Below are 22,741 nucleotides of genomic sequence, written 5' to 3' on the forward strand. Positions count from 1 at the left end.
TGGGTCCTTCCACGTAAAGGGCTCGGAAAGCTGCTGGCAGCCTTGTGACAAGCGCTATCTAAGAGTTAGCTTTTTTTTTTTGGCCACATGCAGATCTTAGTTTGCTGAACAGGGATCAAACCCGTGCCCCCTGCAGTGGAAGCGCAGAGTCCTAACCACTGGACCGCCAGGGAAGTCCCTCAGAGTCCGCTTTAGTGCTGGAACAAGCCACCCCTCCCCATGTCATCCGTGGGGCCCCAACTCTGAAAGGTGGCAGGGGCCATCCTCAGAGAGCTGGCCTCTGGCCCGAGTCCCTCTACGGGGGCCAGGGACAGGGGAGGACCATCACGCCCCAACTTGGAGGAGGCTCGGCCACTGCTTCTGCGCGGGAGGTGCCCCTCCCCCCCGCCCCCCAGCCCCCGTGGCCTGGGCAGCAAGCTCTCCGGGCCCCCTTCCCCCGGGGCTGGGACGGGGACATCACCGTCAAGTCTGCATTCTCTCTGTACCTCCTCCACCCCCAGGCCTGTATTCGCTCTTGCTTCCAAGACCACATGATCCGTAACTGCAGCTGTGGCCACTACCTGTACCCGCTGCCCCGTGGAGAGAAATACTGCAACAACCAGGAATTCCCAGACTGGGGTGAGTGGGGAGCCCCGGGGGACCGGCCACCCGCCAGCTGGGCCACTGCCCCCGAAGGCCCTGACCACAAGGGAGGTCGGAGCTCCACGCCCTCCGTCCCCGTCCTCTCAGACCACAGCCCCTCTCGCCTCTCCCCCTACTCTTCGACTCCATTAACTATACTTGAAACATGTATGTTCGGGAGAGAATTTGTCCTTGAGACCTGAAGCCACAGGCGGAGGAGCCCCTGCTGGGCTCACACTGAGCTGGGATCCAGGCTTGGAGTCCAAACACCGATGGATGTTGTCAGCAGCAAAGAGCATCCCACCACCTTTTTCTTTTAACCTTTTATTTATTTTACTTTTTGGCTGCATCGGGTCTTAGTTGCGGCACACGGGATCTTCATTGAGGCGTGTGGGATCTTTCGTTGCAGCGCACGGGCTCTTTGTTGCGTCGCGCAGGCTTCTCTCTAGCTGTGGCATGTGGGTTTTCTCTTCTCTAGTTGTGGCACGTGGGCTCCAGAACGCATGGGCTCTGTAGTTTGCGGCACACGGGCTCTCTAGTTGAGGCGCACGTGCTCAGTAGCTGTGGCCCGGGGGCTTAGTTGCCCTGTGGCAGGTAGGATCTTAGTTCCCTGACCAGCAATCGAACCCGCATCCCCTGCATTGGAAGGCGGATTCTTTACCACTGGACCACCAGGGATGCCCCCTACCACCTCTTAAAACTAACAAAATGTGTGGACAAAAGGGGAAAACTTTACCCCTTCCAGCCACCCATCCCTTCCCACATGACCCCATCACCCCGGCCCACCGGCCAGGATCGGGTGACAGGTGGAGGGAAAGCTGCTCTGATGCTGCTGAGCTGGGGCTGGGCTGTCTGGGGAGAGGATCCCCCAGGCCAGGCTGGGGTGAAATGGCTGGCGACGGGGCGGGTTGGGGGTGGATGTAGGTGATTCTCCATGACCAGGGGGGTTCGGATTGAGACAACTCCCCCCACTCAACCTAAGCACAGGCCTTAGGTGGCCCAGGGCCAGGAGGGCAGAGGGCAGCCTGAGGCTCAAAGCACAAAACCCCGCTCAGAGTCTCTCTCCCCACCCGCTACCGCTCAGCCTATTGCTACTCGGCCCTGCGCACGAGCCTGGCGCAGAGGGAGACCTGCATCGATGTCTGTAAGGAGTCCTGCAAGTGAGTCCTGCCCGGAGGCTCGTGTGGGCGGCGGGGCGGGCTGTGGATGGTGGGGCAGCTGGGACAGTGACAGGCTGCCTTCTCTCTTCCAGTGACACGCAGTACAAGATGACCATCTCCATGGCCGTCTGGCCTTCTGAGTCCTCTGAGGTGAGTCAGGGGCGCGGCCAAGCTCCTGGCTGCCCATCTTTGGGTGGGAGGCAGGCCTGGGCAGAGGTCTGCAGGCTGTTTGGAACTTTACAAAGGGGGGTTCCTCCCTCCTTCCCCTCCCTCCCTGCTAACTTCCACCCACGTCCCCCAAGCACTGTGCTGGGGCCACAGCAGTAAGCGGGACACACAGTCCTTTGCCCTTACGGAGCGTACTTTCTACCTGGAGAGACAGACAATATACAGAAATAAGATCATTTCAAATGGCTGTGTAGGGTAGACCAGATGATGAGAGGCTAACTGGGGGAAGAGGCCTTAGGGTAGTCAGGGAAGACCTCCCTAAAAAGGTGACATTTGATTAAAACTGGAGGATGGGGCTGAGCCAGGCTGGGCGGGTCTGGGGAGGATCTGGGCAGAGGGAACAGCAGGTGCAAGGGTCAGAGGTGGGAAAGAGCTGGCAGAGGGAGGCCGGGCCTATGGGGGAGAGCCTAGAGAGCCGAGTGCATTCTCCTCAGAACAGCAGCCACGGCGTGCACTGTCACCCTCCCTTCTCCCTGGGCCAACACGTGGTCCCCCAGGGGCTTCAAGAAGATACAGGGCTGTGGTCTGCCTCCACAGGTAGCAGGGCCCATGACTGGGAGGGGATGCTGCAGGGCACCATTGTTTTCAGCTGCCTTTTTGGGTTCCAGGACTGGATTTTCCATGTGTTGTCAGAGGAGCGGGACCAGAGCCCCAATATCACCATGAACAGGTGAGCTCAGAGTCTGGACGGGCCAGGGAAGGCAGAAGAGAGGAGGAACCAGAGCCTCAGGGGAGGGGCTTGGGCATAGAGCCGCTACTCAGTCACCTTCTCACACTGATCAGATTCAGAAGCAAGCCTAGAGGAGCACTGAGAGAGGCCAGCCAGGGGGGCTCCGAGCCTACCGCTTCCTAAAGGAGAGCCTGTTCTTCCATCTGTCACCTGGCCATCCAGCCATCCACCCCTCCAGTCCTTTCATCCTTGTACCCATCCACCCATCCACCCATCTATCCATCATCCATCCTTCCAGTCTTCTACCCACCCATCTCTCCACTCACACATCCATCCATCCATCCGCCCCTCCATTGTCCATCCTTCCATTCTCCCACTCATCCATCCACCCACCCACCCTCCATCCATTCAACCATTTTTCCATCCATTCAACACAAACATGCATTGAGCACAAGAAAAACAGAAGATTCAGTCTATCAGGAAGTTCGAGTCTGGAGGACAGAGGTATGCGAACAGGGCTTATGATGATGGGAGTCTGCCCAGGACCCTTCCTGTGGGATCCCAGCAGGGAAGGAGGCTCCTTCTTCCTGAGAGATAAGGGAGGTCTGTATAGGGAGATGACACTTGAGCCGATCCTCCAAGGAGGAGTAGTAAATGTTCAGACAAATAAGAAGAGGCAGCAATGTCCCGGCAGAAGCCTGGAGGTGTGAGAGAGCATCGCCTTTCTGAGGACCATCTCAGGTCCCCTGACAGAGAGCCAAGGCTTAGGACTCTATGTCAAGCCTACTGTCCATGGGCTGGGAGTGGGAGAGGGGAGCCCGGAGCTGATCCTCAGGACTGTCTCGGGCCCCAGAGTCCTCTGGAGAGCTGGTTCAGAAAGGGGCACACAGGATGGGTGCTGGGCAGTGCTGCCTTTTGTGGCCCCAAGGCCTGGAGGGGCCCTTCCTGGCGCTTGTTTGGACCTCACCACTCCTGGGAGTGGCAGGTGAGAAGCTCGAGCCAGAGGAGGGCTGGGGGGGCCTTGCTGCCTTTCGTGTGCGTGCGTGCGTGTGTGTGTGTGTGTGTGTGTCTCTCTCTCTCTCTCTCTTGGGGAGAGGGCACCAGCTTCCTTTGCTGCCTCCTGCAGGAAGGGAGTTATCAAGCTCAACATCTACTTCCAAGAATACAACTATCGCACCATTGAGGAGTCAGCAGCAAATAACGTGAGTCTGGGGGCTCCTGGCACCTCGGCCCCGCCTGCAGTCCCTCCACCTGGTACCCAGAGGACGGTCCCTTAAGCAGTGTCAGATTACTTCCCTGCGCTGAGACGGTCACCCTTTCCCCCTTCCTGGCCAACAACCCACCTCACAGGAACCCGTGAGGCTGGGCTTGAGGCAGGAATCTGTGGCCCAACCAGCCCCCCTTCCCCGGCCGGGCCCTCAGTCCCCTGCTCCCCACAGATCGTCTGGCTGCTCTCAAACCTGGGAGGACAGTTTGGCTTCTGGATGGGGGGCTCGGTGCTGTGCCTCATCGAGTTCGCGGAGATCATCATCGACTTCGTGTGGATCACCATCATCAAGCTGGTGGCCCTCGCCAAGAGCCTGCGGCGGAGGCGGACCCAGGCCCGCTACGATGGCCCGCCGCCCACCGTGGCTGAGCTGGTGGAGGCCCACACCAACTTTGGCTTCCAGCCTGACACGGCCACACACGGCCCCGATGCTGGGCCCCACCCCCATGAGCAGACCCCGCCCATCCCAGGCACCCCACCCCCCAACTACGACTCCTTGCGTCTGCAGCCACTGGACGTCATCGAGTCTGACAACGAGGGCGATGCCATCTAGACCCTGCCCATCCCGGGCAGCCCAGGAATTCAGACCTGAGCAGTGGAGACCGTCGCCCAAGGCCGCATTTTATGATGCCCTCTCCACGGGCCCGGGACGGGAGGTGGCCAAGGCCAGAGTCCAGGTCCTGCTACAGAGAGCCAGCAGCTCCTGGCCAGTCCCAGGCTGAGGGCTCCGTGGAGTAACGGTGCTGGTACGGATGTGGGAATTGTGTTCCTGCCCGCACCCTCCAACCTGACCCAATCCTTGGCCTGGGACGCCCCCAGCCAGGCTCCAAGACCTGGAGCATCCTCCCCTGGAGGCAGGCCACTTCCCTCCCAGGGCCGGTCACCATCTGCCCCGAAGATGAACAGGCAGCACGCTTGTGACCTTGTGAGTGGGTTTACTGAGGGCAGCTTTGGTGGATAGCAGGCATCAGAGGCCCTGCCAGGTGGCACATGTTTTGTTCTGGAAAATAAAAGTAGAAAACACAGAGTCTAGCTTTGTTCTTTGTCTGACTGGGCAGCCAGAGTGCCCTGATGCATCTCTGGGGGTGGAAAGGCGTCCATAACAACTTGAGAGCAGAGGCCTGGCCAAAGAAAGGTCCAAGCTGGTGATTTTTAAAGTTTCTTTCAAGTTGTCCCTGAAACAGTGGCTTTATGCCTTTTTCAGTGTCGTCCAACTTATTTCTTTGGGTTGCAAGAATCAAGAGAGAGAGAAAGAGAGGTAAGATGGGAGAAATACTCAAAACTGGCTTAAGCAAAAGCATCTCCAGCAGCTCAAGTGATGTCTGTTCTCTCTGCCTTCCCAGGCAGGCTGTCCTTACTTTACAGCAGCAAAGGGCCATCTGCAACTCCAAACTCAGCTAGGAGAGAGCACCTCTTTCCCAGTTGCCACAGCAAGTTCCCAGGCAGACTCTCATTGGTCACTGAGTGGGTCACATGCCTGTCTCTGAGCCAATCATCAGTGTGCCCAACTGGCAGGCTGCTGGGATTGGTCAGATCCTGCCCATACCTGAGGCCAGTTGGCCCCCAGCAGAATCACATGGTCTGAGGGTGGTGGGGACATGGCTCCTAGGGGTGCTGGATAAAATATAGGCCACCAAGTTAAACTGGAACTTTAGATAAACAGCAAATTAATTTTTTAGTAGACGTACATCCATGTAATATTGGGGGCATATTAATAAATCATTCACTGTTTTTCTGAAATTCAAATTTAACTGAGCTTCCTGTATTTTTAATTGCTAAATATGGCAACCCTAATGGCTTCCCAAAAAGAGATCAGGGAGCTGTTATCAAAGAAGAATGTGGTCTGGCAGCTGCAGACAGCTGACCACTGCAGGGCCCTGCTGTCACCTGCTGGCCCTGGTGGTGAAGGAGCTCTCGCTTCAGACCCTGGGACCAGGGCATCCCAGCCCTGCTGGTCTAGAGCACCTGGGTCCTTGGCCTGAAAGGCAAACAAGCTGTCCTCCCATTAAGTGCCCACGATGGCACTGTGGAGGAAGGAGGTGTCATAGGCTGATGCCACTCCAGCCAAAGGCAGCATTGCTAGGGACTGAGTGGGGCAGGCCTTGGGGAAGCCAGGTTTCTGAGCTCAGGGCCAGGCAAGTCTGTACGCTGGAGTCTCAATTCTTGGTAATTACCACACTTACTACTATGACTAGGACTTTTATCAATAGCAATGGTAGTTGTTGTCACCACACTCACTATTATTTGTTGTTTTTAAACAATGACTGTATTGTATCAAACACTTATGACATGCCAGGCACCAGGCCAAGTAGTTTATAAGTAAGTCTTATTTCATTGAATTCTCATAACCACTGGGAAATATGATCATGCCATTTTACAAGTAAATAAGCTGACGCTTGGAGAGGTAAAGTAAGGTGCTAGACTAGATTGCTATTCTTGTAAGTGACATAGGCGAGACTCCTGGTCATAAGAATACCAGTTCCTCAGAGAAGCCCAGGGCTTTCATATTTATTATCTCATCTGAGGCTCTGGCGCAGGCAGAGCAATGATTATTATCTAACTCCATTTGCCAGCCCTTTGGTCACAAGTTAATTTGAACTTGAGCTAAAAGGGGAATTCATTGGTTCTTATAATTAAAGTCCAGGGATTTCAAGCCTGGCTGTATCCAGGGCTTCAGCTACAGGCTGTATTTTCTTCTGTGTCGATATCCCTCTCACACAGTTTCTCTCCATAGGCTACTCTTCCCTCCATAGTCCCAGACTCCATTCCCTCAGCTCAGCAACCACAGCAGGAAGAAAGCTTTTCCTTCACAGTCCCAGCAAAAGCCTCGACAGTGAGGCTCATTTGGATCAGCCTGGGCCACATGCTCATTGTGAACCTACCACTGCCACTGAGGATGGGAGATGCTGCCTGGCCATCCTGGGGTGTATCTACAGCGGGCAGCCCCTTACAGACGCCTGTGAGAAGTTTTGCTCAGAGACGTGTTGAAGCGGAGCGGGAAGGAGCTTCTGGCCCCCAAAGCTGCTTGTAGATGGGAGACGGGGACCAGGCTGACGTGGGTATCAGTTGCCATCTCTCTCTTGGGGAGTACTGAGGGCCGGGGTGAAGATGGATAATGGCCCCATCTCCAAAAGCAGGCTCTGGGTCAGACAGACAGGCATTCCTCTCCCCTCCGGATCTAGAGGAGATACAGGCTGTCCTATTCCTACTCTGGGTTCCCATTAGAGCCGTTTAAGGGTGACAAATTAGTCTAGCAGGGCCAAAATTGCCCAGAAAAATGGCATTCTGTAATTCCCTCCTCTACCCGCAAAGGGAAGGTAGGTTACAGACGCTAGAGGACTACGAAATTAGCAGCTATTGTGCACTTGCTACATGCTGTTGCTCCCACTGTGTCTCAGTGGCTCTTCAAATAACCCTATGAGTTAGGTACCGTTATGACCCCTGTTTTTCGGATTAGGAAATGAGGCTCAGAGAGGCTAATGACTTTCCCAAGGTCACACAGCTGAAAGGTGGCAAAGCTGGGAATCAAGACCAAGCCTGTCCTAGTGGCACTCACCCACACTGGCACAGAGGTCACTGCAAAGAGGTTTCCACTTCAAAGCAGCTCTTTTCACCTTCCAGGTGACCAGCTCCCACTCCAAGGCGGGAGCCAGGCTCAAGCCCTGCCAGACACTCTGTGATCCACCACATGAGAAACCAAAATATTTTTCTTGGTGTGGATTCACAGCTGATGCTCTTTCGGGGCCAGCCAAACTGGTTCCCAAGATGTGGGGACAGAATGTGTGGGAAGCCCTGGATGACAAGCCCAGAGAGACACGGCCCTGGCAGCCCAGTGGGGCTGGTTCAGAGGCCACATTCGCGGCAGTGCCCCTCCGGAGGGCTGGCACAAGCAGGCTAAACCAGCTGGGATTATCCTTTCCTGCCGAATCCTCAGTGCAGACAGCACAGCACATGAGAAGCACCCAAATATTCACTGAGGAAAGAAAACAGCCTTCTTTCATTTCATAGTACTTATTAATTGCACTTTCAAGACAGGATCATTTAAAAAATCATCTGAAAATTCCTCCCTGATAAATAATACACCTCTAATTTACAACCTTTTTTTTTGATTATACAAATGAACCACATCTTTTTGAAATGAATTCTGCCCAATCCCAGGCGGATTTTTAGAGCAAATCCATTCTGGGGGCTTCTCTGGCCCCGGAACTCCAGCCCCGACCCTCTTACCAGCCGGGCGCGTGGGGGTCAGTAGTCCACAGCCCGCATGGCGGCCACCGTGGTGGCGAGGCGGCGGGGCAGGCCTTTGCTGACCTGTCTGTAATCCTCGGGTTTGGCCTTCAGGAGCATCAGGATGTTCTGGAGGGTGCGGGACGGCTGCAGGCCCAGGGCGTCCATCACGTTGATCAGGTAGTCTGCGGGGAGGGAGCAGACAGACACAGCTCGACAGACTCAGCACCGAGAGGACGAGCCCCAAAGGCCTCGCCGCGGTAAGGGACAAGACACACCCCCAACCCCCAAGTGCTGGCTGCCAGGTCTGCCCTCAGCCCACAAGCCTTCACTCTGAGGGCTTTTCCAAGGGGTCAGACCTGCCTGTGAGCTCGGCCCGGGTCCAGGAATTCTAGTCTCATAAAGGAGTTGCCAACATCGCCCCATCCCCGCCACTCCCACTGCACACTCAGCTCTACAGCCTAGCCGACCTCAGCCGAAGCTCTACCCTCGGGACCCCTGCGTTCCCAGCCCTGCTCCCCAGCGGACCCCACTGACGACATGGAAAACCCAAGGGGTCAGGAGACACAGGGCTTATCTAAGCAGCTCCCGAAGATTTCCCAGCAGAGCCCCTACAGGCGGGACTTTGGACGGTGCAGGGGGCCAGGCCTGGTGTAACGCAGTTCCCACACCTCCCAGATAACCCCTTAGGGTACGAGTTAGGACAGATTACTGAGCCCACCCCCAGGCCAAGTCGATGAGCATTTCCAAGAGAGGGTCTGAGGCTCCTGTCCTTCTGAAAAGCAGCAGTGCCCTCCAAGCGGCAGGCAAGCTCGGGCAGCGCCGGCGGAGTGGAGGAGAAAAACGGGTTTCCGAGGTCAGGGTGACCTCAGTGACTCCATCCACCTCCCGAGTCTCTACTTCCACCTGTGGATGCAGTTTGTACCCATCAGGCAGCATGTTCGGGGGATGAAGTGGGACAAGGACCGGGGACGTGCCTGACGTGACGCGGGTGGTCAGTAACCGGCTGCTCCTTCCCTTCCTCTTCCTGGGCAGCACGGCTGGCCGAGCCCGAGGCAGGGCGCTCTCCAGCCCCTCCCTCTTCCTGCTCTGCGGGACTGGGAGACGCATCACCCGGCAGGTCCCTCCTTATGTTCTGATGACCACCCACGTTAATCTTTTCTGCCCAACTAGGCTGGAGCTCCAGGCACGGCTCTATCTTCCCTGTGTCTTCTTTCTGAGGCCCGGCTCAGGGCAGAGCCCATAGGAGATGCCTGCTCTGCCCTGGCTGCCTGACTCATGTCCCAGCGAGCCGCTTCCCAGGAAGGGCACCACCAACCAGTCAGGCACCTGCCTCTGGCACATATTCACCCATGAAACTGTGAATTCCCTTCGACTGTCGGCCAGGACCTGCGAAACGGCAGCCCATGATCTACCATGACATCTTCTGTTCAGACGGCAAGAGTGTTTTTGGTTTTGTTACTTTTATTTTTTTTCTGGCTGTGTTGGGTCTTCGTTTCTGTGCGAGGGCTTTCTCCAGTTGCGGCAAGTGGGGGCTACTCTTCATCGCGGTGCGCGGGCCTCTCACTATCGCAGCCTCTCTTGTTGCGGAGCATAGGCTCCAGATGCGCAGGCTCAGTAGTTGTGGCTCACGGGCCTAGTTGCTCCGCGGCATGTGGGATCTTCCCGGACCAGGGCACGAACCCACGTCCCCTGCATCGGCAGGCGGACTCTCAACCACTGCGCCACCAGGGAAGCCCCTTGGTTTTGTTACATTTTAATGCTTAATTTGAGCGTCTTTAAGGTGGCCACACACTGCCACAGACCTCTCCGCTCTCTATCGTGTTACCACCTGGCAACTTCCCGGCCCTTAAGCACACTCCCTCACAGCATAAGCTCAGTGAGCACAGGAACTGTCCAAACCTCTCTTGCATCCCATCTCCTAGCACAATGGCTGGCACATAACAGACACTCACAGTCAATGCTGAGCGAGTGAGCAGATGGATGTGGACAGCAGCTTAACGGAGGGAGATGCGATGTGGACAAGTGAACTGTAGGGACCACCCCCAAATCTCACTCACTAGTTCCGCTGGTTCTCTCCTCAATGCTCCCGCCTATACCAACGGGGACCACCGACGAACATTTAAACCTCTGCATCTCTTCTCTGAACCTGTGCCCAGTGAGATGACAAAAGCTGGCTGCTGCCCTGTAACGGCTGAGAGCTAACCACGAATTAGCACAGAGCTGGGAGCTGGGGCAGCTGGGTTCCAGGCCTGGCCCCATCACTCACTGCTCTGGGACCCGGAGCAAAGGGCCTCACGTCCATTTCTCCCTCAGCAAACAAGAGGCTGGCTCGGGCCTGGGGTCACCCAGGGCAAAGCTCTGGCTGGGTCCCCAAGGAGGTAATCTTTAAGGCTCCCACCACCCTCTCCCTCACCCACTCCAAGAGCTGCCTCCAGCTAAAAAACAGGCAGGCAATGGACTGATACCAAGAGGCTGGGGAGACGCCCCGACCACCTGCCTGCAGTACCCCCAGCCTCAGAGCACCCTGCAGGCGGCATCACCTCCAGGGACGTGCGCCAGCAGGAGCAGGTGGGCACACGCCCCTGTGACCCGGGAGGCAGACAGGTACTCAGATGGAGACCACGGGGCAACCCCGGCTGGGTGGCCTGGTGTTGCACGTGCTCTGTGCCCCGCTTCCTCATCAGTGATGAAGGCAGGGGCGCTGAGCTCACAGGGGGTTTGAAGATTGCGTAAGCCCGTGGGTGCGTGAGCGCCTGGTTCAGCACCTGCCATGCCTGCGCACAGTGAGAGCTTATTCAATGTCAGTTTGCATGATGATTCTGTCGGTGGGCAGAAGGCAAGGCGGGGCAAGGCGGCATCACACAAGTCTGCCTCACTCATCCCAGCCCATCTCGGCAAAGCGCCCCTTAATGGCTCTTAGCCTCAGCAGCTATCCGAGTCCACAGGGACACCTGTCAAAACACTGGTGTCTAGGCTTCTATCCTAGGCTTATTATGTCAGAATCTCTGGGGGTGGGGCCTGGGGAGTCCACATGTTTAACAAAGCTTCACAGACAAACCCAGAGCTGAAGTTGAGAGGAGACCTGGGACGACACACCTGGAGGGCAGGGGGCCTGACGGATGCAACAGGCCAGAGCTGACCCTCCCCCCACCCGTCCCAGAGACCCACCGATGTCGGTGGCCAGCTGCTTGGTGGAGTGCGGGGTGAGCTCAGGGATCTGGAGGACCGCGTCACAGTAGGTCTGCATCGTGGCTCTGGCGATAGAGCCCAGCCAGCTGTCGGCCATGTTGTCCAGCTCGGGCAGTTCGTCCCCTGGAAAGGGAAAGAGGGTCACCAAAGAAACACAGCCTGGCCAGGAAGAACCGGCCACCAACAGCTCTTAAGGGGCTCTTCGGGGTGACCAGGCCCCATGATAGGTGCCACATGCAATATGCAAAGCTACAGTCTCCAAGGACAACGCAGGAAACAGAGGACAATTACATCTTAGGTCAACTGGTATTGACTCAGTACAATGAGGATTCAGAAAAGAAAGCAATCAGGTGAGGCGGGACAACCTCAGAGGTCTCAAAGGCTGGGGGCAGATGCAGCCAGGCAGGCCAGGAGGAGTTCTGCAGACAGAGCAAGAGGGAGGGGGGCCCACACCACAGGTGAGAGGGTGGAGAACTGGCACAGCCCAGCAGGAGACAGATGGCAGTGCTGAAGACACAGGCGGCACATCAGAACCGAGACCTGGGTTCAAGACCAAGCCTGCCACTAATGAGCCGGGTGCCACCTGACTGTTTGCTTCATCGGTAAAATAGAGATAACATCAGTCCTGGCTTTTCAGGACCAGTGCACAGTAGCCATTAGTGCTAGAATGATTATTGGGGGTGGGGGGAGTATGTACAGGGAGCAGAGGGAAGTGTGTTAGGGGATTGGACTGGGTCACAGAGGGCACCCCGAGGACCGCGTGCACCCCATGTAGTAGGGTGGAGGCAGTGACTGCAGCTTCCCTGCAAGGTTGTGAGAAGACGAGCCCATGTTGGGAGGGCCTGCCAGGCCAGGGCGGGGTGAAGGAGGGAGATGCAGTGGCCATCCAGGCACGAGAGGCACGGGCCTGACACCTGAGGGCAAGGGGGATACCCCGCAGCAGAAGTGGAAAGAAGGGGAGAAATGAGAGCAACATTTTTTTATAAGTAAGTATGGAGCCAAGCAGTGGAAAATTAGAAGAAGATAAGCAAAATGCTACTACTACCACCACTAATAATAATAGTAACAGAGAATATAAAGTTACTTATAAACACCATCTGCTTAGAGAAGAGCCCAAAGGGCACGTGGGAACACGGCAACACCGGTGAGTGCAACGGTGGGATGATGTGATCTAGTTTCTTTGAAAACTGTGACCTGTTTAACACAGAGCATCTGTACAACAAATACAAGCCAGAAGGCTAAAAATCAAAACAGGATAAACACAAATGAGGACAAGGACAATAATGTGTGATCTAGCGTTTCCGCCTTGGAACTGGACTGGCTATAGTGTGGCCAGAAACACAGCTGGGAGGGAGGCTGGTTTGGGGGACAAAGCTTCTTCTCACTGACTCTGACCCAGAAAGGGCTGAACCTAACAGGTCAGAGCACCAAACACCTAGATTCTAGGGTTGTCGGACAGAACTGAAAGCTGATAGAAATGGATGAGAGGGAGACATGAAAATGAGTAAGAGACTTAGGCTGGTGCCTTGGGAGACCCTCCAGGTCAGGGGAAGAGGAGCCCAGAGACACAGATACATGGACACAGCGGGTGGCGGGCAGTCGTGTGTTAATTGCATTAAGTCCCATTTGTGGAGACCCTGCCGGGTCTGGCACTGTCCTGGGTGGCCCTGCCCTTCAGGCACCCTCTGGCCAGGCAACAAAGACAGACCTCAAGGAGGTCAGGGCTGCAGCAGCTGCACATTCTGAGTCCAGCAGGAGCCCACAACCAGGAGCGAGTGCCTGTGCTTACTTGGACAGATGCGCAGTTTGCCAAATGCACACAAGGAAAAAGAGCATTCTGAGCAGAGAGAACAAAACTCATTTTTTTTTTTTTTGCGGTACACGGGCCTCTCACTGTTGTGGCCTCTCCCATTGCGGAGCACAGGCTCCGGACGCGCAGGCTCAGCAGCCATGGCTCACGGGCCCAGCCGCTCCGCGGCATGTGGGATCTTCCAGACTAGGGCACGAACCTGTGTCCCCTGGATCGTCAGGCAGACTCTCAACCACTGCGCCACCAGGGAAGCCCAAAACTCATTTTTAAAAAGTGCCCATGATAAACAGAGCACATGTGAGATGATCCTGTTTGTGAAGAAGTGCGGGTACGTGCAGATCCGTAGAGAAAAGCACATGGGGAGAATAGTCCCTCAGATGCTACCAGTGACTGTCTCAGGGCAGTAGATTTTTTTTTTTTTTTTTTTTTTTTGTGGTATGCGGGCCTCTCACTGTTGTGGCCTCTCCCGTTGCGGAGCACAGGCTCAGCGGCCATGGCTCACGGGCCCAGCCGCTCCGCGGCATGTGGGATCTTCCAGGACCAGGGCAGGAACCCGTGTCCCCTGCATCGGCAGGCGGACTCTCAACCACTGCGCCACCAGGGAAACCCAGGGCAGTGGATTTTTAATCAAAACTTTTTTTTAATTTTGAAAATGAAGAAAAAATCCTTCTGAGTGGCTGGAATGTGAGCACGTGGGGCACAGGAGAGACAGAAAGGGAGGCGATGAGGCCGCAAGCACTCCCCTGGGCAGGACTGGGAAGGGTCCCCAGTGCCAGGCCACGAGGAGTTTGGATTTAGGACCTTAGGACCTGTAGGTCCTAAGGGGCCATCAGAGGTTTTTAAGTGGGCAGGGAATCATTAGTCAGAGGGTGAGGGCAAGAACCAGGAAAGAGAAGCAAGACAGACAAAATGCAGGAAAGAAAAGAAATCTCAAGAAAAAGGGGTTTAAAAAGGCCAGGCTGGGCTCAGCAACGCTTGAGCTTTTGCACTGACTTCAGCAATGGCCTGGCCACGACAGATGGCGGCCCCTTCCTGAGCCATAGTCCCCGCAGGGCTGGCTCTTCCCGACCGAGGGCCCACCGCGCAGCAGCAGCTCCGCAGAGAGGCTGCACCTGCCCATCAGATGACCTGCCGGAACCAGGAGCTGGGCCCTCTGCCTGTCACCAGGCCAGAGAGAGTGCAGGAGCCTCCCGGGCCCAGTGCCACACCTGGGAAGCACTTTTTCCCAGTGCCCAGAATCATGACTCCACGGCAGCTCCGGCTGCCTCCACAGATCTCCCAAGTCCACTGCAGCCAAACCTGGTAACTCCACAAAGGAAGAGGACCATGACATGTGGAGATTGGAGTTTTCCTGCAAATGCCTCTGCTCTAACCCACTGTGTTTGTGACCCTTGGACACATCCCTTTACAATTCCCAAAGTTCAATTTCCTCACAGGAAAAAGACTCACAATGATTTTTAAATCTCCCTCCTACTTATCATTTATCTAAGCCAAAAAGCTCCTATTGGCTGTTTAACCATCTGCTTCATAAAACTTTCAATGTTAAAACGGGAGAAAACTAGAACTAGTGCCAACTATTATATATAGGATGGCTAAACAATAAGGTCCTGCTACTGTATAGCACAGGGAACTATATTCAGTATCCTGTGATACACCATAATGGTAAAGAATATGAAAAAAATATACGTATATGTATAATTGAATCAGTTTACTGTATACCAGAAACTAACACAACACTGCAAATCAACTATACTTCAATAAAATTTTTAAAAAAGAAAAAGAAAACTAGAACTAGAATGCTAGTTCACTGGGTAATTCTTTCCTATTTTCTGTATGCCTGAAAATTTTCATAATAAAACGTTGAATGAAAGGTAAAAACAAAAAAATTACCTGGATCAGCTTCTTGTTGTTGTTATGTTTTCAACCATTGTTACAATGTTACTTTATGGCCGGGAGGTTTTTCCTTCTGAACAATGCTCAACCCAGAGCCCAGCACACAGAACGATTAATAAACATTTCTTAAGTGAGTGAATGAATGAATGAGTGAGCAAATGAAAACAATCATATATTCACTAAATCTGTATATATTTATTTGCAGTGGAACAATAAGACATTATGTTCTTCCTGATGTAAGGCAACAGACAATGAACAGAGAACCACATTTTCTTGCCAAAGAATCTGAACCTGAATTTAATCCTTATCAGTAAGAGATACATAATGAAGTATTTATAGATGAAATAACATGATGCCTGGGATGTGATTTAAATACTCTAGCAAAAAATGTGAGCAGAATACATGAAACAAGAAGCCATTCTTGAAGCCAGGTGACAAGTGTCTGGGTTTCCTTGTACTAGTCTCACTACTTTTGTGTGTGAGTTTGTGTACGTGAAAAGTTCTATGAAAAAAAAGTTAAAAAAATTTTTAAACTTAAAAAGTGTATTAGCCAATAGATGAAAATAAGAATCACTTGGAGCCCTTGAGTACAAGATGGCAGCACAGGAAGACCCTGAATTCACCTCTTCCCCCAGCACACCACACCCACAACTATTCATGAAATCACACCCACTGCATAAGAACTGAAAACCAGCTGAACAGCTTCCTCCGCAGCAAGGGAGAAGAGGGCCACACGAAGATGGGGAGGAGAGGCAAGATACAGCCTCACCAAACGCCCCACACAGTAGGGCAGGATCTCATGGGCAGAGCCCCTTCCTGAGCAGCAAGAGGTCTTGTCTGTGCCCCGCGTCGGGCACCCCAACCCTGGGACCTGCAGCCAGACGAAGCCCCCCAAACATCTGGCTTTGAAACCAATGGAGTTTATGTGCAGGGGACCCAGGGGTCTGTGGGAATCTGAGGTACTCCTGTTGAGGAGCTCATGCACAGACTCACCCCAGGAACCAGCGCAAAGGCAGCAGTTTGAGAGGTGACTAGATTCTATGTGAAGGAGATTCCGCTGCTAATCTTAAAGCATCTGCCAATGGGGCAGGGAGTATCTAGGGTTGACCTCGGGGACAAAGGGGCTGGAAAACGCCATTTTGCACTCTCCCTCTCCCTCGGGCGCAGTGGACAGGCGCAGACATGGCCTCGGGAAAGCTGAGGGTGTGCCCGGCTCCACACTCTCTTCCCACATCGCTAAAAGCACAGGTGTGCCCTGCCCCCAGGGCTCCTTCCCAACCTTGCTAACGCCAGTGGGCAAGTGCAGTCCACACAGGGAACACCTCGACGGGCCTGGCTCTGATAACCAGAGGGCTTGTGCTCCTGGGCACAGGACTGTAACAATCAGAAAGTCAGTTCTGGGCAGCATATCACACCCAGGACACTATGCAGCAGACTGAGTCACATCCCCAGTCTGCAGGTGAAAAAGGGCCATTTAATTGTCCTGGAGCTTCAACCTGAGGGATAGGCTTCAGGGCTACAGAGGTGCTCTCAGGGAAGCAGGCAGGGAGGCACCATTCTTGCACCCTCCCTTGGCCTCACCACTGCTCACTGGTACCTCCTAGCAAGGAGCTTATACACTCCTCTGAAGTCCCGATGCTTGCAACTGTTGCCCAGGAGACACCTCCAGATCTCCCAGTCTGGAGGTCAGTAGGGTCTATGATTGCAGTCCCATAGGACTGTATACATCTGCATACTTCAAAAGCTGCTGCCTGAGTATCTGGCTTCCAATCAGCCTGAATCTGGGTGCTGAGTGAGATCATTCCCTTTGGAACACTGACAGGTCTTGGTGCATCCTCAACAACGGGAGCCTATCAAGAATAAGCCAGGCTACTCAGACAATCACAGAGGTTTGAGAGACAACCAAGAGCTAGGGAAAGGTTGAATGATAAGGCTCATCTCCTATACAAGGTCACTCCTTCAAGACTGGGAGAGGTGGCTCCTTTGCCTATTACATAGAAGCCAACATAGAGAGTCAAGCAAAATGAGGAAACAGAGGAATAATTTCCAAATGAAAGAATAAGACAAAACCTGAGAAAAAGGTCTGAATGAAACAGAGATAAGTAATCTACCTGATAAAGAGGCTCACCCAACTTGGGCAAAGAATGGATAAACATAATGAGAACATCTACAAAAAGGTAGAAAATGTAAGAAAGTACCAAACAGAAGCTGGAGAGCTGAAGAATACAATAAGAGAACTAAAAAATACATTAGAGCGGTTCAATAGCAGACTAGATAAAGTAGAAGAACAAATCACTGACCTGGAAGACAGAGCAGTGGAACTCATTCAAACAGATCAGCAAAAAGAAAAAAGAATTTTAAAAAGTGAAGATAATTTAAGAGACCTATGGGACAACATCAAGTAGATATAACATTTGCATTATAGGGGTCCCAGAAGGAGAAGAGAGAGAGAAATGGGAAGAAAACTTATTTGAAGAAATAATGGCTAAAAACTTCCCTAACCTGGGGAAGGAAACAGACATTGAGGTCCAGGACACACAGAGTTCCAAACAAGATGAACCCCTAAGAGATTCCCACCAAGATACATTATAATTAAAATGTCAGAAGTTAAAGAAAGAATCTTAAAAACAGCAAGAAAAAAAACCCAACTTGTATGTGCAAGGAAACCACCATAAGATTATCAGCTGATTTTTTCAACAGAAACTCTAAAAGCCAGAGGGACTGGCATGTTATATTCAAAGTACTGAAAGGAAAAAACTTCCAACCCAGAATACTCTACCAGGCAAGGCTATCATTCAGAATTGAAAGAGAGATAGTTTTCAAGACAAGCAAAACTTAAAGGAGTTCACACCACTAAACCAGCCTTATAAGAAATATTAAAGGGTCTTCTTTAAGCTGAAAAGAAAAGGTACTAATAACAAGAAAACATATGAAAATAAAAATCTCTCTGGTGAAAGATGAATATATAGTAAAGGTAGTAGATTACTTATAAAGCTAGTATGAAAGTTAAAAGAAAAAAGTAGTAAAATTAACTACAATAATTAGTTAAGGGATACTCAAAATAAAAAGATGTAAAATACGACATCAAAAACATTTAACGTGACAGGGGGGAGTAAAAATGTAGAGTTTTTAAAATGCATTCAAGGGCTTCCCTGGTGGTGCATTGGTTGAGAGTCCGCCTGCCGATGCAGGGGACATGGGTTCGTGCCCCGGTCCAGGAAGATCCCACATGCCGCGGAGTGGCTGGGCCTGTGAGCCATGGCCACTAAGCCTGCGCGTCCGGAGCCTGTGCTCCGCAGCGGGAGAGGCCACAACAGTGAGAGGCCCGCGTACCGAAAAAAATAAATAAATAAATAAAATGCATTCAAATTTAAGTTGCTACTGGGCTTCCCTGGTGGCGTAGTGGTTAGGAATCCACCTGTCAAAGCAGGGGACACAGGTTCAAGCCCTGGTCCGGGAAGATCCCACAAGCCTCAGAGCAACTAAGCCCGTGTGCCACAGCTACTGAGCCTGCACTCTAGAGCCTGAGAGCCACAACTACTGAAGCCTGCATGCCTAAAGCCTGTGCTCCACAACGAGAGAAGCCAACACGATAAGAAGCCCACGCACTGCAACAAAGAGTAGCCCCTGCTCGCCGCAACTAGAGAAAGCCCGCATGCAACAACGAAGACCCAACGCAGCCAAAAAATAAATAAGTAAATTTAAAAAAAAATTTAAGTTGCTACCAACTTAAATTATACTGCCATATATATATATATATTTGGCAGTATGCTATATATACATATTTATATATATATTTAATATATATTAGTATATTTATATATGCTAATATAGTACATATTTTTATATATACTAATATAGTATATTTTATATATATGTGTGTGTGTGTGTATATATATATATATAGAGAGAGAGAGAGAGAGAGGGAGAAAGAGCGAGAGAGAGAGAGAGAGAGAGCCACTGTTATATGTGAACCTCATAGTAAGCACAAAGCAAAAACCTACAGTAGATACACAAAATATAATGAGAAAGGAATATAAACATAATACTAAAGAAATTCATCAAACCACAAGGGAAGAGAAGAAGGAACAGAGAGGAACTACAAAACAGCCAGAAAATAATGAACAAAATGGCAGTAAGTTCATACTTATTACTTTAAATGTAAATGGACTAAATTCTCCAATTAAAAGACACAGAGTGGCTGAATGGATAAAAAACAAGACTCATCTATGCTTCCTACAAGAGACTCACTTCAGATCTAAGGACACACACAGACTGAAAGTGAAGGGATAGAAAAAGATTTTCCATGCAAATGGAAATGAAAAGAAAGCCAGTGTAGCTATACTTATATCAGACAAAACAGACTTTAAAACGAAGAATGTAATAAAAGACAAAGAATGTCATTACATAATGATTAAGGGGTCAGTCCATCAAGAGGGTGTAACATTTGTAAACATTTATGCACCCAACATAGAAGCACCTAAATATATAAAGCGAATATTAACACATCTAAAGGGAGAAATTGACAGCAATACAATAATAGTAGGGGGCTTTAATATCCCACTTACATCATTGGATAGATCATCCAGACAGAAAATCAAGAAAATATCAGCCTCAAATAACCTGTTAGACTAGATGGCCACGTGTGTGTGTGTGTGTGTGTGTGTGTGTGTGTGTGTGTGTATGAAACATTCCAGCCAAAAAGCAGCAGCAGCAGAATACACACTCTTCTCAAGTGTACATGGAACATTCTCCAGGACATATCACATGTTAGGCCACAAAACAAGTCAATAAATTTAAGAAGATTGAGACCATATCAAGCATCTTTTCCAATTACAATGGTATGACACTAGAAATCAAGAAGAAAACTGGAAAAATCACAAATATGTGGAGATTAAACAACATGCTACTGAACAACCGATGGGTCAATGAAGAAATCATAAGGGAAATCAAAAATACCTTGAAACAAATGAAAATGGAGGTACAACCACCCCAATCTATAGAATGCAGCAAAAGCAGTTCTAAGCAGGAAGTTCAAAACAATACAGACCTACCTCAAGAAACAAGAAAATTTTCAAATAAATAATCTAACTTAACACCTAAAAGAGCTAGAAAAAAGAAGAAGAAATGAAGCCCAAAGTTAGTAGAAGGAAGTAAATAATAAAGATGAAAATGGAAATAAATGAAATAGAAACTAAAAAACAACAGAAAAGATCAATAAAACTAAGAGCTGGTTCTTTGAAAGGATAAACAAAATTGACAAACCTTTAGCTAGACTCACCAAGAAAAAAAGAGAGAAGTCTCAAATAAATAAAAGCAGAAATGAAAAGAGGAGAATGATATCACAGAAATACAAAGGATCATATAAGACTACTATGAACAATTATACACCAAAAAACTGGATAACATAGAAGAAATGGATAACTTCCTAGAAACATACAATCTTCTATGATTGACTCACGAAGAAATAGAAAATCTGAATAGACCAATTACTAGAAAGGAGATTGAATCAGTAGTCAAAAACCTCCCAACAAACGTAAGTCCAGGACAACACAGTTTCACTGGTGAATTCTACCAAACATTCAAAGAAGATTTAATACATATCCATCTCAAACTCTTCCAAAAAACTGAAGAGGGGGAACATTTCCAAACTTAATTCATAAGAACAGCATTACTCTGATACCAAAACCAGAAAAGACACCACAAAAAAATAAAACTACAGGCCAATATCCCTGGTGAACATAGATGCAAAAATTCTCAACCAAATATCAGCAAACGAGGAAGTCCCATCAGCCTCGTGCACTACCTTCCCTCCCCTCTCTTCCTCGGCGCTGCCTACGGAGGTGGCCACCATCTCCTACTCAGCATCATGGCTGCCCTCAGACCCCTCGTGAAGCCCAAGATGGTCAAAAAGAGGACCAAGAAGTTCATCCGGCACCAGTCAGACCAATATGCCAAAATTAAGCGGAACTGGCGGAAACCCAGAGGCATTGACAACAGGGTGCGCAGGAGATTCAAGGGCCAGATCTTGATGCCCAACATCGGTTACGGGAGCAACAAGAAAACAAAGCACATGCTGCCCAGCGGCTTCCGGAAGTTCCTGGTCCACAATGTCAAGGAGCTTTAAATGCTGCTGATGTGCAACAAGTCTTACTGTGCTGAGATTGTGCACAACGTCTCCTCCAAGAACCGCAAAGCCATTGTGGAGAGAGCAGCCCAGCTGGCCATCAGAGTCACCAATCCCAACACCAGGCTGCACAGCGAAGAAAATGAATAGACAGCGTGTGCAAGTTTTGTTTAATAAAACTGCAATAACAGCCATCTGGCATTTCCCCCTTGGTTTTACTCTTCAGTTTGTTTGACAGCTTGTCACAGAGATTGCTCTTTTGCCTGTTCGTGCTCTGTGGAACCTTCTGTTTGGAAGGCGCTTTTGTAAAGGATACGTGATCCCTCCTTCATGGGGCCCAGGCCTCAGGCGCCCAGAGCAGCCTTGGTCAGCTCCAGGTGGGCTCGGGAAGATGTGGCCCTCAGACCACGGTAGGTTCTGAGACCCCTGGTTGAAGGACCTTCCATCTTGGAGCAAGTAGTCATTTTTAGCCTCACTTTATAAAGTTAGGAATTACCCTGTGTGGTTCTTGTGAAGATTGAGGACAATCAAGTTTCCTTTTCAACTACAGTCCTCGACCTTAGTCAACAGTACCTAGAATTCAGCTGTTTTATGAGGCTAAGAGGCCATTTTTCCAAGACATGGTATTAAGTGGCAGCACAGGTCACATGGAATAGGGCATGTGGCACTCTATAGCACAAGATCGGATTTAAGGCCCTTAGTTCAGTAGATAAATGTCTTACAGATTGGCTCCTGTTCAAAACTCAGTCTGAAACATTTGAGTAAATTGTTGGTCATTGTGTGACTTCTTTGAATTGACATGGGAAGCATTCTGATAGTCTTTTGACTACTGAGTAGAGGAACTGTGCGGAGAAAACAGTAACAGTTTAGGATCTGTCCTTTATTAACCTGGGATAGCAGAAAATTCTTTGGCCTGTCGCTTAATGTTTCTGTGTCCTTGATACTAAAAACTAGAAAGGACGTGTTCACAAACCACCTGGTTACATCTCGATGGGGGGACATGAAAGGTGGTTTGTACTTTTTCATTTGTGCTTTCCTGTCTCTCAGTTTGCTACGTTAAGAGTTTTGGGATTAGAAAAAAACATTACATCTAATTCCCTACCCCACTCACCTGCCTCTGCAAAAATAATACACATTTCTGATTTATCACTGCCAATGAGAAATAAAGCATTTTGGATTCTAAAGTGTGAAAAAAAAATATATATATTAGCAAACGAAATTCAACGATACATTAAAAAGATCATACACCATGATCAAGTGGGATTTATCCCAGGGATACAATATTCACAAATCAATGTGATATACCACATTGACAAAATGAAGGATAGAAATCATAGGATCATCTCAATTGACATTTGACAAAATTTGACATTTGACAAAATTCAACATCCATTTATGATAAAAACTCTCAACAAAGTAAGTATAGAGTGAGTATCTCAACATAATAAGGGCCGTATATGACAAACCTACAACTAATATCATACTCACTGATGAAAAGCTGAAAGTTTCTCCTCTAAGATCAGGAAGAAGACAAGGATGCCCACTC

The 22,741-nt window shown here is 50.5% G+C and overlaps 3 protein-coding genes across 5 annotated transcripts in view; 2 read left to right on the forward strand and 1 right to left on the reverse strand.

The window, feature by feature from the left end:
- The window catches only part of SCNN1B (sodium channel epithelial 1 subunit beta), a gene marked incomplete at its 3' end in the record, with an annotated part of 77,091 nt that extends 72,592 nt beyond the window's left edge, over positions 1-4,499 (forward strand). For 2 of the 3 annotated variants that reach the window (XM_079944229.1, XM_079944228.1), the window contains exons 8-13: positions 501-618; positions 1,706-1,781; positions 1,874-1,931; positions 2,618-2,679; positions 3,806-3,881; positions 4,119-4,499. In XM_079944229.1, coding sequence (XP_079800355.1) covers positions 501-618; positions 1,706-1,781; positions 1,874-1,931; positions 2,618-2,679; positions 3,806-3,881; positions 4,119-4,499 — 771 coding nt within the window. Of the gene's footprint in view, positions 1-500; positions 619-1,705; positions 1,782-1,873; positions 1,932-2,617; positions 2,680-2,901; positions 3,184-3,805; positions 3,882-4,118 lie in introns of all 3 variants that reach the window. The other variant, XR_013831513.1, reaches the window with a different exon arrangement.
- A 3,692-nt stretch (positions 4,500-8,191) lies between these two features.
- Positions 8,192-22,741, reverse strand: part of COG7 (component of oligomeric golgi complex 7) — a gene marked incomplete at its 3' end in the record, with an annotated part of 85,261 nt that continues 70,711 nt past the window's right edge. The window contains exons 16-17 of the mRNA XM_079944227.1: positions 11,345-11,488; positions 8,192-8,358 (exon numbers count right to left, since the gene is read on the reverse strand). Of these exons, the coding sequence (XP_079800353.1) occupies positions 8,192-8,358; positions 11,345-11,488 (311 nt within the window). The remainder of the gene's footprint in view (positions 8,359-11,344; positions 11,489-22,741) is intronic.
- LOC307198674 (large ribosomal subunit protein eL32-like) lies at positions 20,878-22,357 on the forward strand. The gene is given in 2 exon segments (XM_079945769.1): positions 20,878-21,192; positions 21,196-22,357. Coding segments are annotated over 2 exon segments (405 nt in total). The 5' UTR covers positions 20,878-20,937; the 3' UTR covers positions 21,346-22,357.

The sequence above is a fragment of the Stenella coeruleoalba genome (assembly GCF_951394435.1).
Source record: "Stenella coeruleoalba genome assembly, chromosome: 15".
NCBI classification, from domain to species: domain Eukaryota; kingdom Metazoa; phylum Chordata; class Mammalia; order Artiodactyla; family Delphinidae; genus Stenella; species Stenella coeruleoalba.